General features: G+C 35.3%; 1 protein-coding gene across 1 annotated transcript in view; it reads left to right on the plus strand.

Moving 5' to 3' along the window:
• VN2R556 (vomeronasal 2 receptor 556) overlaps positions 1-15,935 on the plus strand; it is a 30,844-nt gene that overhangs the window by 6,958 nt on the left and 7,951 nt on the right. The window contains exons 3-4 of the mRNA NM_001099565.1: positions 9,674-10,477; positions 12,593-12,820. Of these exons, the coding sequence (NP_001093035.1) occupies positions 9,674-10,477; positions 12,593-12,820 (1,032 nt within the window). The remainder of the gene's footprint in view (positions 1-9,673; positions 10,478-12,592; positions 12,821-15,935) is intronic.

Genomic DNA, 15,935 nt, shown 5'->3' on the forward strand with positions numbered 1-15,935 from the left:
GTTTACTTTTGTTAAGTTTCCCTTGAGTCACATATTTTAACATCATATTTTCTATTCAGCTCTGGTATTTTCATCAGAGATATCTGAAAGCCCTCTCTTTCATTAAGTCATAATTTTCTCATGAAACCTGATATTCAATTCTCATAGGTAAGGATTCTCAATTGTAACCCTACTTCTTTGCCTTCCAGAATGTCATATTCTAAGCTCTCCAGTCCTTTATGGTAGAATCTATCTATCTATCTATCTATCTATCTATCTATCTATCTATCTATCTATCTATCTACTACCTGTTCTGTATAGTCCTGGCTGTGGCTTCAGGATATTTGGATTATTTCTTTCTGTTTGTTCACAGTATTTTCTCCTTTTTCTGAGAGATCTGGCACTTTGCTATAATATTCTTGGGATATATCATCTTGGGATCTCCTTCACAAAGTGATCAGAGTATTCTATCATTTCCAATTTTACTCTCTTATTCAAGAATATCAGGGGATTAAAAAAAATAAACTTTTATAATTTTGTGTCTAGGCTCTTTTTTGATCATAGCTTTCAGGTAGTCCAATAATTCTTAAACTATTATTACTTCTGGATCTATTTTACAGGTGAGTGGTTTTTGCAGTAAGATATTTCACATTTTCTTTTATTTTAAAAATCCTTTTGATTTTATTACTTTTTATTTCTCTACTCACAGTGTCATTAGATTTGAGTTTACCTAGTCTAGTTTTTAAGGAATTATTTTATTCAGTGAGTTTTTGTTCCTTTCCCCCATCAATTGGGTCAGTTCTATTCTTTAAGAAATTTATCTCCTCAGTAGATTCTTATTCTTCTTTGACCTTTAGACTGAATCTCTTAACATGTTATTTTCTTCTGTATTTTTGTGCCTACTTCATCAAGTTGGTGATGCTTTTTTTGACTTTCAGTTCTTCTCCCCATTTCCCCTCCACTTCATTAATTTATTTTTAAAATCCTTTTGGAGTTCTTGTAATTCCCATTTTTCTTTGAGGTTTTGCTTTTAGGGGCTTTGATATAATTTTCTTCTTAATAGTTTGTTTTGCTCTTCCCTGTCTCCAAAATAATTTTCTAGTGTTAGGGGTTTTTATGTTTGCTCATTTTCCTAGCCTTTTTCTAGCCTTTTATTTTTATATTAAAGTTGGACACATTCCAAATTTTCTGGTTTTTCTGGCAGGGGCCAGTGTGGATCCAGGAAAAATAAATGCCAGGGGTAGGGAAATGATGAAAAAGAGTTATGAAAATATGGTAAGGACAAGAGGAGAGAGATAATAACTACTGATTGGATTCAATGAAAAAATATTAGAAAAGAAATCAATGATAACAGCAAACCTTATAACAATATGAATTATCTCACATATAAACTTCTAAGAGCACATCTTACTTAAAAATATTTAACTTTTAAAATTAATTTCAGGTTTAGTACTACTACTTATTTTCTTCTAAACTAGTTGTCATCATATTTAGTGCATGCATATCACCTCATAATAAAAATCTATGAGTGAGCATTTGAAACATCACAATTACAGTATTTGTATACATATCATTTTTAATTAGCCATTCATTGCTATTTCTAAACATTTAAAAGCCTTATTCTTTCCTTAATGATACTGGAGGGACTTCCGGGTAAGCATGGCAGCAGTCTAGATGTGGGTCATTCCCTCTCCCCAGCACACACCGACAAGGACTACCCCAAAAGACCTTAAGAATCATTTTCAGAGGAGTGGAGGAGCTGTACAGTAGGGCGCAGCATTGAAGGTGCGTGGGATTGGGGCTTTTCCAGTCTATAAGAGGGTGAAAGGGCTTCCTCACAAATAGGAGCTGATCCACCCCCACCCCCCACCTACAGAGCCAGAGCCAAAGTTAGCTGGCTAGATGATTGAACAAAGGGCACCCCTGGAGTGAGCAAGGGACACCTCTGGGTCCTTGGGAGCTGACTAGGATAGAAGGGGACCCACCCTTGAAAGCAGCTAGGCGGGAAATTCCAGCACACAAGAGAGTGCAGACCTTAGGTGCCCGGAGCCAGTGCACCCGCCAGAACCAGGGAGTGATTGAAGAGTACTTATCGAGCGAGCAAGGGGCATGTCTAGGTCTTTGGGAGCTGACAAAGACTGTCAGAGAACTACCTGTGAAAGCAGCTAGACCTGAAACCCAGGTGGGCAGGAGAGCACAGACCTTGAGTGCCCCTGGGAAGGTAGCACTGAGAAGAGCTGCAAAGGACTGTGGAGATTAGAGAGCTTGCCTCAGGCAAAATCCTTGCTCCTTAACTCCATACACAAAGAACCTGCCCAGCTGACTCAGATTTCTGACCAAAGAGGGAGGGGAAAACATCCAGGAAAATGGCTAATTGTGCATAAGAGCCTCAAAATCCTTAAAAAAAAAAAAACCCAAAAGAAGGCTGTGACCATAGAGAATTTTTACAAAGGAAAAACAGAGGAAATACTGGACGAAACTCAAACAAAGGCAAAACCAAAAAACAAACAAACAAACAAACAAATGGAAATTGTCCACAAGCTCTGGAAGAATCTCAATTGGAGCTTATCAAAAATATGGAAGCCTTCTGGAAAGAGAAGTGGGAAATGGTTAAAAAAAATGATGAAACTATAGCTGAATACCAAAAGATTAAAGCAGAAAACCAAAAGATTATAACAGAAAACCAAGCCTTAAGGACCAGAATTGAGCAACTGGAAACCAATGATCTTGCAAAACAGCAAGAATTAATAAAGCAAAGTAAAAAGACTGAAAAAATTGAAGAAAACATAAAATATCTCACTGACAAGGTGACAGATCAGGAAAACAGAGGAAGGAGAGACAATTTGAGAATCATTGGTCTACCTGAAAAGCCAGAAATAAATAGAAACCTTGACACCATACTACAAAAGATTATCCAAGAAAACTGCCCTTAAGTTCTTGAACAAGGGGGAAAAATAGACATTGAAAGAGTTCATAGAACACCCTCTACACTAAACCTCCAAAAAACAACTCTCAGAAATGTAATTGCAAATTCCAGAGCTTTCAAGCTAAGGAGAAAATCCTACAAGAAGCCAAAAAGAAACAATTCAGATACAAAGGAGCACCAATCAGGATCACACAAGACTGGGCATCTTCCACACTAAAGGACCTCAAGGTCTGGAACATGATATCCAGAAAGGCAAGAGAATTGGGTCTTCAACCAAGAATCACCTATCCATCAAAACTGACAATATACTTCCAGGGGAAAGTATGGGCATTCAAGAAAATAGAAGATTTCCAACTATTTGTAAGGAAAAGACCAGAACTAAGTGGAAAGTTTGATATCCAAACACAAAGATCAAGAGAAACACAAAAAGGTAAATATGAAAGAGAGGGACAAGGAGAAAATGTTTTTTTTTATTCAAAGTCTCTTCTTTAAGGGCTATAATTAGATCAAATTATATATATTAGTATATAGGGAAATGTTAATTGTAACTCTCAAAAATGTTTTCATTATTATACTAAATAGAAGAATCATTCATAGGAAAAGATTGGGGCATTAAAGGCTATGATATGATATGCAAAAAAAGGAGTGGGGGGAATCTATGATGGTACTAAGAAATACTTGAAGAAATAAAATAAATAGGATAATCTTTGTCACACAAAGATACACATGGGAAGGAGAGGGGAAGAATACTCTCATAAGAGGGAGAGGAAGAGAGTGCTAATAGGTAATACTTGAATATTACTCTCAGCGAAATAAATTCTGAGAGGGAAGAGCATCTAGATCCATTGGGATCTTGAAGTCTATCTTCCCTACAGGATAAGTGAGAAGGGAAAACTAAGGGGGTAGGGGGAGTGAGTAAAAAAAAGGGAGGGAAGGAGAGGGGGAGGGAACCTAACAGACCCTAAAAGAAAACAAGAAGGGAACTAAAAGGGAGGGGCCAGAAAGGGAAGCATATCAAGGGAGTGGGATAGGGGGATTGACTAAAAGGAAACCACTGGTTTAAAAGGACCTAGAAAAATAAGAAAGGTCAGAACTAGGAGAGGATATCAAAATGCTAGGGAATTCAATAGTGACAATCATGACTTTGAACGTGAATGGGATGAACTCACCCATAAAACGTAGATGAATAGGAAAGTGGATTAGAATCCAGAATCCTACCATATGTTGTCTACAAGAAACACAAATGAGGCGAGTAGATACTCACAAGGTCAGAATTAAGTACAGAGCAAGACCTATTGGGCCTCAACTGATAGGAAAAAGGCAGGAGTTGCAATCATGATATCTGACAAAGCCAAAGTAAAAATAGACCTGATTAAAAGGGATAGGGATGGTAAATACATCCTGATAAAATGGAGTATAGATAATGAGGAAATATCACTAATCTACATGTATGCACCAAATGGTATAGCACCCAAATTTCTAATGGAGAAACTAATAGAATTGAAGGAGGAAATAGATAGTAAAACTATACTAGTGGGAGACCTGAACCTACTACTATCAAATTTGGATAAATCAAATAAAAAAATAAATGAGAAAGAGGTAAAATATCTGAATGAAATCTTAGAAAACTTAGAGTTAGTAGATACATGGAGAAAAATAAATAGGGACAAAAAGAAATACACCTTCTCAGTACCACATGGCACATTCACAAAAATAGATCATACACTAGGTCACAGAAACATGGCATTCAAATGCAGAAAAGCAGAAATAATAAATGAAACCTTTTCAGATCATAAGGCAAGAAGAATAATGATCAGTAAGGGCACATGGAGAACCAAATCAAAAATTAATTTGAAATTAAATATGATTCTCCAAAATTGACTAGTCAGAGAACAAATCATAGAAACAATAATTTCATTGAAGAAAATGACAATGATGAGACATCCTTTCAGACTCTATGGGATGCAGCCAAAGCAGTACTCAGTGGAAAATTTATATCCTTGAGTTCATATGTTAACAAATTAGGGAGGGCAGAGATCAATGAATTGGAAATGCAAATCAAAAAACTTGAAAGCCAACAAATTAAACCCCCCATAAGAAAACTAAATTAGAGATCCTAAAATTGAGGGAGAAATTAATAAAATTGAAAGTGATAGTACTATTGAACTAATAAATAAGACTATAATCTGGTATTTTTACAAAACAAACAAAATAGACAAAATATTGGTCAAAATAGACAAAATATTGGTCAATCTAATAAAAAAGAGGAAAGAAGAAAATCAAATTAACAGTATCAGGGATGAAAGGGAGAACTCAACTCCAATGAAGAGGAAATTGAGGCAATCATTAAAAACTTTTTTGCCCAATTATATGGCAATAAATATGGCAATCTAGGTGATATGGATGAATATTTACAAAAATATAAATTGCCCAGATTAACAGAAGAAGAAATACAATTCATAAATAATCTCATAACAGAAAAAGAAATTGAACAGGCCATCAAAGAACTCTCCAAGAAAAAATCTCCAGGGCCTGATGGATTCACAAGTGAATTCTATCAAGCATTCAGAGAACAACTAATCCCAATAATAAACTATTTGACAGAATAAGCCAAGGAGTTCTACCAAATTCATTTTAAAACACAAATATGGTACTGATCCCAAAAAAGCAAACAACAGACCAATCTCCTTAATGAACATAGATGCAAAAATCTTAAACAGGATACTAGCAAAAAGACTCCAGCAAGTCATCATGGGGGTTATTCACTATGATCAGATGGTATTTATACTGGGAATGCAAGGATGGTTCAATATCAGGAAAACCATCCACATAATTGACCATATCAAGCAAGCAAACCAACAAAAATCACATGATTATCTCAATAGATTCAGAAAAAGCCATTGACAAAATACAACACCCATTCCTACTGGAAACACTAGAAAGTATAGGAATAGAAGGGTCTTTCCTAAAAATAATAAACAGTATCTATCTAAAACCATCAGCCAACATCATCTGCAATGGGGATAAACTAGATGCATTCCCAATAAGATCAGGAGTGAAACAAGGATGCTCATTATCACTGCTATTATTCAACAGTATACTAGAAACATTAGCTGTAGCAATTAGAGAAGAAAAAGAAATTGAGGTTATTAAAATTGGCAATGAGGAGACCAAACTCACTCCTTGCAGATGACATGATGGTCTACTTAAAGAATCCTAGAGAATGAACTAAAAAGCTAGTGGAAATAATTAACAAGTTTATCAAAGTTGCAGAATACAAAATAAACCCACATAAGTCATCAGCATTTCTATATATCTCCAACACATCTCAGCAGCAGGAATTAGAGAAGTTCCATTCAAAATCACCTTAGACAATATAAAATACTTAGGAATCTATCTGCTGAGACAAACACAGGAACCATATGAACACAACTACAAAACACTTTCTACACAACTAAAACTAGTTTTGAGCAATTGGAAAAATATTAACTGCTCATGGGTAGGACGAGCTAATATAATAATCCTACCTATCCTACCCAAACTTATCTATTTAGTGCCATACCCATTGAACTTCCAAAAAACTTTTTTACTGAATTAGAAAAAACCATAACAAAGTTCATTTGGAAGAACAAAATATCAAGGATATCCAGGGAAATAATGAAAAAAAAATACAAAGGAAGGTGGCCTTGCAATCCTAGATCTCAAACTATATTATAAAGCAGTGGTCATCAAAACAGTTTGGTACTGTCTAAGAGACAGAAAGGAGGATCAGTGGAATAGACTTGGGGTAAGTTACCTTAGCTAGACAGTCTATGACAAACCCAAAGACACAAGATTTTGGGATAAAAATCCACTCTTTGATAAAAGCTGCTGGGAAAATTGGAAGACAGTGTGTGAGAAATTAGGTTTGGATCAACACCTCACACCCTTCACCAAGATAAACTCAGAATGGGTGAACGACTTGAATGTAAAGAAGGAAACTATAAGTAAATTATATGAACACAGAATAGTATACATGTCAGACCTTTGGGAAGGGAAAGATTTTAAAACCAAGCAAGACTTAGAAAGAGTCACAAAATGTAAAATAAATAATTTTGACTACATCAAATTAAAAAGTTTTTGTACAAAAAAACCAAATGTAACTAAAATCAGAAGGGAAGCAACAAATTGGGAAACAATCTTCATAAAAAACCTCTGGCAAAGGTTTAATTACTGATATTTACAAAGATCTAAATCAGTTGTAGAAAAAAATCAAGCCATTCTTCAATTGATAAATGGGCAAAGGACATGAATAGGCAGTTTTCAGTTAAAGAAATCAAAACTATTAATAAGCACATGAAAAAGTGTTCTAAATCTCTGATAACCAGAGAGATGTAAATCAAAACAATCTGAGGTATCACCTCACACCTAGCAGTTTGGCAAACATGACAGCTATGGAAAGTAATGAATGCTGGAAGGGATGTGGCAAAGTCAAGACATTAATCCATTGCTGGTGGAGTTGTGAATTGATCCAACCATTCTGGAGGGTAATTTGGAACCATGCCCAAAGGGTGCTAAAAGACTGCCTACCTTATGACTCAGCTACAGCACTGCTGGGTTTGTACCCCAAAGAGATAATAGGGAAAAAGACTTGTACAAGAATATTCATAGCTGTGATCTTTGTGGTGGCAAAAAACTGGAAAATGAGGGGATGCCCTTCAGTTGGGGAATGGCTGAACAAGTTGTGGTATATGTTGGTGATGGAATACTATTGTGCTCAAAGGAATAATAAAGTGGAGAAATTCCATGGGGACTGGAACAATGTCCAGGAAGTGATGCAGAGTGAAAGGAGCAGAACCAGGAAAACAATGTACACAGAGACTGATACACTGTGGTACAATTGAACGTAATGAAGTTTTCTATTAGTGTTGATGCAATGACCCTGAACAATATGCAGGGATCTAAGAGAAAAAAATAATATCCACAAGCAGAGGACAAACTGTGGGAGTAAAAACACCGAGGAAAGGCAACTGCTTGATAACAGGGGCCGAGGAGATATGCTTGGGGATGTAGACTCTAAATGAACATCCTAGTGCAAATACCAATAACATGGAAATGGGTTCGGATCAAGGACACATGTGATACCCAGTGGAATTGCATGTTGGCTATGGGAGGGGTGGCAGGAGTGGAGGGAGGAAAAGAAAATGATTTTTGTATCCAATGAATAATGTTTGAAATTGATTAAATAAATTACACTGACTTAATGATAATGGAAAATGGAAGAAATATTAGAAGAATGGAGAATAGTAAATATTGGGTTTATTTTTCAAATAAGAAATTCCAGAATCCTAACTCTCTGTGCTAATGATCTTATCTGATTCCTGGATTATTCTATAATGGAGCATTAATCTGATAATGCACATATGGAAAGGTTATTTGTGAATACAAAGAATCAATATTGCTTCAAGGAAAGGACACACTCAAAATAGACATTTCATTTTTGGACAGTATTAATACTTTGAAAAAAACTCTTACCTTCCATCTTGGAATCAATTGATTCCATGGCAGAAGAGTGGTAATGGCTAGGCAATGGGGTTTAAGTGACTTGTACAGGGTGACACAGCTAGGACGTGTCTGAGGCCAGATTTGAACCCAGAACCTCCCATCTCTGGGTCTGGCTCTCAATCCAGTGAGCCACCCAGTTGTCCCCCAGTATTAATACTTTTGATGTTGAAATGAATCCTGAAGTATATATTATGGCAGTATCCACAACATACTAAATAGAAAATACACACTTCTAAGTCAATGAAATTATTCACTCACCTCACTGTTAAGATGGAGTCAGAGCCATGTTTAAATGGTTTCATAAAAGATTTATATTTAAAAATTTAATAAAATTTCTCAGATTTTATTTTTTAAACATTGTCTATGCCATTCATTCAGATATAATCTGTATAAAAATGTGATGTAGAAGAAATATAGTTTTTAGGATGTTTGTGTTTTTTTCTTTTCAAAAGAACAACTTTTACTAAGGTAAGTGATGTCAAAACCCTCAAATATGATCTGTAAAAAGTCTGTAATATATAGTGTGGAGTAAATTTTATTTTAAGGAGGAAATATTGCATCTATAAAAATTGTATTTGTTTTGAAAAGAAAAATACATACATATACCCCTAAAATAATTTGAATTTGAATAAACAATGGTATATGAAAATATCAATTGCAGTAATAATTATATATAAGGAATTCATGAGCGTGTTGATCAAAGTTATCTTAATTGCCAGTAAAAAACATTGAGAAGTCTTAGCCCAATATTATATAAAATAAAATCTAAGTTTCAAGAGAAGCCATGATGTAAAAAAATGGAAATTTATCAAAAATATTTAATAAAATGCATGCATGATAAATTGTAAAGTGAAATAAATGTAATTTTTATATCAAGATAATTTATGAGCTATGAATTTATATTTTGTTTTAATTTCTCACGCCATTTTTTATTTAGTGTTTTTCAGTCATTTTTATTCCTGAATCAATTTAGAATCATCTTGGCAAAGACAATTTGGTTTGTCATTTTCTTTTTCAGGCCACTTTATAACTGAGGAAATGGAGAAAACAAGGTTAAATGACTTCCCCAGAATCGCACAACTAATAAATGTCTGAGGCTAGATTTGAACTCAGGAAAATGATTCTTCCTGACTCCAGACCTGGCCCTTTATTCAGAACACCACCTCCTGACCCTTTCTCACCATTGCCAAAGTTCAAACAGATCAATGTTTCTTTCTCATTCAGATCAGTTTTGGTCCATTTGATTCCATTCTTAACGACAAGATCCAGTTTCCTTTCCTATATCAGATGGCTCCCAAAGACTCTTCTCTTCAACAAGGTGTTGTTTGCTTAATGGTATATTTTAAATGGAACTGGGTAGGTCTGATTGCCTCTGATGATATGAGAGGTGAAAAATTCCTCTCGGAAATCAGAAGACAAATGGCAAAGAATGATGTTTGTGTGTCATTCACAGAGAAGATCCCGGTCAGTGAAAGAAGATACATGGAATCACATGACAAATTCATGCCCAGGATCATAACATCATCAGCCAAAGTGATTGTTATTCATGGTGACACAGATTCATTAATGATTCTGAGATATTCCCAAGTACCTCTTCTACCAATAGAAAAGGTGTGGATTGCCACATCCCACTGGGATATTAGCATGAGACCCCTCTATAGTGAAGGTAATTCTTTCCATGGGGCTCTCACATTTTCATACTTGACAAGTGAAATTCCTGGGTTCAAGACTTTTCTCAAGGTAGTTACACCTTCTAAATACCCAGATGATATTTTACTTAGGGGATTTTGGCTCTCAGCTTTTAGGTGCCCAGATGCACCAGAAAATCCAGAGCAAGAGATATGTTCACCAAATGCTTCCTTGGATATTTTGCCTCTGTGCTCTTTTGATATGGCCATGTCTGGCTTGAGTTACACCATCTACAACACTGTCTATGCAGTGGCTTGGGCTCTCCATGAAATGTTGATGAGGAAATCAGAGAAAAAATCAATGGTGGATGAAGATGATTTAGCACTTCATTCATGGCAGGTAATATTGAATGGGTGACCAATTTCTAACTATAGAGTAGGAAGAATGCATTTTGGGCTTGGATGAGACAAGAAGGATATTGAAATCCCCCCCCCCAACTTTTAAGTTCTGTGATTATATATTCCTTTAAAATTAGATTGTTAATTTCTAATACTATAAGTCTAAGTGAAGCTGTTTCTTTCACAAGGTCTTGGAATTGGAAAGGATTTCAAGTATTATTTAATAAGTTATACAGGTAAATAGAAAGAACTCCTTTTGGAACAATTTTGCTATTGTACTGCCAGTCATGAAGCAACCTATCAACCCCAAAGGCTCTTCATTCCTTTTAGGGCAGCTTTAGTTGTTGATTCTTTTTTAGGTCCAATTTGTTTATAAAATATTTTATACTAGTTGGCAAGCAAGTCAATGACCAGTCCTCATAATCTCCCTGTTAGGGAAAAAATCCCTCATTAATTCTCAGAGTTCTCAAGTTCTCACATTATATATTTCCTCATAAATTATTAGTGGGGTATAGTTTCTCATTCATCGGTGACTTCTCTATGAACCCTCATTCCAGTAAACTGGAACATTTATTTTCCTAAAGCTTTTAATGATCTATTTTATCAGTCACTGGAATCATAGCTTTAGGCAAACATGAATTCTACTCATCATATATTTTGTCAAGAGTATAACAAATTATACAAAGAAATATTTCAACAATATATATGTGATGATTTTGGATAAAATTTTACATAAGATTTTAGATAAAATCACCTCTAGACATTAGTGGAAATTGTTGATTTTTTTCCACAATTATGGAAATAAATACTAGTTACTAGTTAACTGTTTCTGGTTACCAAAATCTCAAAAAAAATTTCCTCAGGATATCTTCATAGGCTGAAATAAATTCCATTTTCCTAAAATGCTCTTTAGACCTCACAACAGTTAAATTACTCAGTCTCTCAGGAAAGAAGGTCTCAGTTCTTTCTGTGTCTTGTACAGATTGTACAAGCTCCTTTTTCACATATAACAGCTAAACTGATCCTTTCTATTACTCTATTTCCTTTTAAAATGCAATATCAGCATCCTCAGTCTCTGTAATAAGGGTAATAGAACATGAAAAATTTAGCCTAGTATTTTTTTAACCTGAATTTAAAAAGAACATTTATAGCTAGCATTTGGAATTTAACATGGAGCATATCTATTGAAAGATGGCCATATTAAGGCATTTTTCCCCTTCATATCATATTATGATCAATTGAAAGAACTTGAAACATTTTGAATGGAGAAGGCAATCAAGTTCTGTCCTGTGAAATTAGTAATTCAAAAAGCATTTAAGTAGCATTTTATTTTCTTCCCAATTAGCAAAAACATTTTTACATTCATTTATTTTTACATTTTGAATTTAGTGAGGGGATTTAGTATATGAAGTGCTTTGAATTCCACATAGAAGATTTTGTATTTTATCCTGGAGGTGATAGAAACCCACTAGAAGTTTCTGAGTATGAGTATGACATTGTCAGACTAGCACTTTAGAAAAATAACTTTAGCAACCAAATGGAGGACAGACTGGAATAAAGAGAATCTTGTGATTAGACCTAACAGTAGATCATCGGCGTAGTACAGATGTGTGATAATAAGGTTAGGACAGTATCACAGGAAAGAAGTGGAGCAGAACTGACATGTTAAAAAATGAAATCAACAAACCTTGATAATAGATTTTTTATTTTTAAAATTTTATTTAATTGATTAATTTAGAGCATTTTCCCAGGATTACAAAAATTATGTTCTTTCCCTCTCCTTCCCCCAACCCCCTCCCATATCCAATGCACAATTCCACTGGGTTTTACATGTGTCTTTGGTCAAGACTTATTGACAATAGATTTTAAAGGAGAAAAAGGTAGAGAGAGTCAGAGATAAAAATGAAATTACAAACCAGGAAGATGTAAAAAGATACAGTGGATTCCAGAGATTCATTTCTATATCTATATAGAAATCAAGTTTAACCATACCTCAAAATAAAACTTTAAAACTCCATAAGACTACACAACAAGCCCAATATCTCTTATATACTCATAGGTTACTCTTTGAGGGGAGCCCTTCCAATCTGTTATGATGATTTCTCTTCCCTTTCAGCTTCACTCCTTCCTGAAGAACATCCAATTTAACAACAGTGCTGGTGATCAGGTGTTTGTGGATGAGAATAGAAGCTCTGAGGCTCAGTATGCCATTATGAACTATGTGTTCTTTCCCAATGAGACTGATGCTCTGGTGAAAGTGGGCCAGTTTGTCTCCAAGGCTCCACTTGGACAAGATTTCACAATTTGTGAAGATGCCATAGTGTGGGGCTGGTGGGATTCAACGGTCAGAGATAGTTTAAATGTTAATTTCATAATTCTAATCACAAGAACAATTCTTGCCATATTTGATTTAATCTAGATCACAAGAGTATAGATCTAGATAAAGAAATGACCTCTCAAGTTATCTAGTCCACATTTTAGACATGAGAAAACTGATATTTAGGGAAATTGAGTGATTTTTTTCCCAATATTACACAGGCAATGAGCATCCTAGGTGCTATTTGTTGGTATTGTTGTTCACTTATATTGACTCTATGTGAACCTTAAGGACTTTGTCCATAACTTTTCTTGGCAAAGTTACTTGAGTGGTTACCTATTTCCTCCTCCAATGGTGCTCTATCCCCTGCATCATTGAGGTACCCCACCGGTCATATTTAGCTCCTAATCAGAGTACCTAATTTTTTTCTAAGTGCTTTGTTTTAAGCAAAAAAAATTTTAATGGAATTAGTACACCTCAGGCTGTTTACTTTACTTTGCATCAATTCATAAAAGTCTTCCCTGCACAAATCCCATCATAATTTCTTACAACACCATAGTATTTCATAATGCATATAAACTTTTACATATGTATGCACATACACACCTATGCCAATTCAAAAAGATATTTATTTTTGTTGCATGCTAAGTTGCAAGCTATTTTGCCTACATATTATCTGCCTTTTAATCTGTCTTTTCTAATTCTTCATTCTCCCTCTTGTTATATTCTTTGAGCAACTCTGTCTCACTTAAAGCCAATTTTTGCTTGAGTCAAAAGACATCACCAGCGAGGTAATTTTCATTCTCTTCAAGTAAAAAGGGCAGCAACCAACCAGGCAATGAAGATCATCAAGACATGACGGTCCCACTCCCTAATATTCCTTAATTAATATACTTCTATGACCCCTAATAATAAGGTTCAGAGGTGACACGTGAATAGTGTCTCATACATTAGTATGCAGGCTACTTATGCTTCATTAGATTTTTCATTATGGTTAATTTGTTTTTTACATTTTTATGATTTTATTATTCATATTTGAACATCAAAATCTTTAACTAGCTCAAATCTTTTTTACAAGTAATACTTTTTAGTCTTCTATTTAATTAAAGGTCTGCCATTTTTCATTTTGGATTCATACTTAGTTTTCCTACAGAAGTTATTCTGCGTGATAAACCTAAATCCTCTTCCTTCTCGGATATCATATTTAAAGCTCCACAATCATTTTGAATGTTAGCTGCTTAATTGTCTGTGATCTTGATTGTTATTACTCAGGCCTGAATTCTTTCTTTCTGGCTGCTCTCAGTACTTTTTTAGGCCTGGATGCTCAGAACTTTTGTTAGGATTTTTCTTGAACGATTCCATTTTGAGGTTTCTTTCCTGAGGCAACAAGTGGATTCATTCTATTTCCAAAATGCATCCTGGTTCTAAGAAATGTGGAAAGATTACTTTTATGATTTGCTGAAACTCAGTGCCAGTGTTCTGTCTTTGTTCTTGGCACTTAAGTAGTCCATTGATGATTACATTTTTCTTTCCTGTAGATATTTTGTAGTTCTCTTCTCTGAGGCTCCAATATCCCCATATCCCAATGACATTTAATCTGATATTCTTTAATTTATTTGCTCCTTCTTCCAGTATACTTCTTTACTTTGGACTTGCCTGATTTTTGTATCAGTCTCTGGATGTTTCAGGATGGAAGGTTTTTAATAGTCCTTTTCCTGATTTGTTGGAATCAGTGTTGTGTTATTCAAGATGTCAGGAATAGCTCAAGGTGAGGATATGAAAAATTCAGTGTTTTCAAAATGGTCTGATTCTCGTTAAAGTACGATTGTTCTCCATTTCCTCTCCCCTGTAAGGACAGAGGAGTTGTAGTGGGCAGACTATCCTGCCAACTAATTCAAATGTAAGGAGGGAGATCTACACTTGTTATGTCAACTGTAGTGTGCATATACTCTGTGAAAATACCAAATTACCATTGAAAGAGAACTTGGTTCTTAATTGTTTATTATGGCTATTATTTATTATTTAATTTATTATTTATTTATTTATTATTGGGTGAATTTACTCATAAGAGGCCAATGCTTAGCAGTAGCAGGACAAAGCAACATGCTGGATCCCTGCAACAGTCCCAGGCCAGGTCTGCTATTATACAGAAACAGAACAAAGAAGACAGTGCCAGGGACGGGATAGAATCACATGGAAGTTAATCCATGGGACAATTGGGATTTCTTTTGCTTTTACTCTTAGTATTTTATTTTCTCTGTGGAATCATAGGTCAGGTTCTCATTCTCTATTCTAATATATACACCCCACCTCTGAACCCCAGCCTTGTTCTGAACTTTCTGATTATTTTTTTTGCCTGGGTTTGAGTTTGAGAAACTTTAGGATTATTGAATTGCAGTAAATAAATTGGGAAGCTCTGCTATTTGAGAATTACAGAAATACAGAGAAAGTAAAATACTAAGAGTAAAAGCAAAAGAAATCCCAATTGTCCCATGGATTAACTTCCATGTGATTCTATCCCGTCCCTGGCACTGTCTTCTTTGTTCTGTTTCTGTATAATAGCAGACCTGGCCTGGGACTGTTGCAGGGATCCAGCATGTTGCTTTGTCCTGCTACTGCTAAGCATTGGCCTCTTATGAGTAAATTCACCCAATAATAAATAAATACAATTCTTTTGAGTAATATCTTCCTGCCCATGTATTCCTCTACTGACATCAGTGTGAAGTAGAAACTGAACCCGAGACCCATCTTTGAAATCAGAAATGAAGCCACAATGCTGCCATTTGTTACTGAACCTGCTGCTCTTAGTACACCACATAGAATCCAAGACCCATCTTTATCCAAGAAGGGCACCTGTGGGCACACATTCTCTTTGCCCTTCCACCGTGGACCTGTGACACGAAACTGAACAGTGAAGGATAACCCTACCAAAAAGCAACTGTTCTCATCAGGGCATCTCGACATGAGCCCAAGACCTACTCTTTCTGGGTTGAACAGCTTTATTTGGCATTATCCTGGCTATTCCCTTTTCTTACTCTGTAGACCTCTCTCTTACCCCATGTCAACCTAGTCTGAAAAAATGACTTTGTGACTTTTCCTGGATTCACCCATGAGAATTGTTCTGGGGCATAATTAAATCTGT

Source organism: Monodelphis domestica, chromosome 3 (assembly GCF_027887165.1).
Source record: "Monodelphis domestica isolate mMonDom1 chromosome 3, mMonDom1.pri, whole genome shotgun sequence".
NCBI lineage: Eukaryota > Metazoa > Chordata > Mammalia > Didelphimorphia > Didelphidae > Monodelphis > Monodelphis domestica.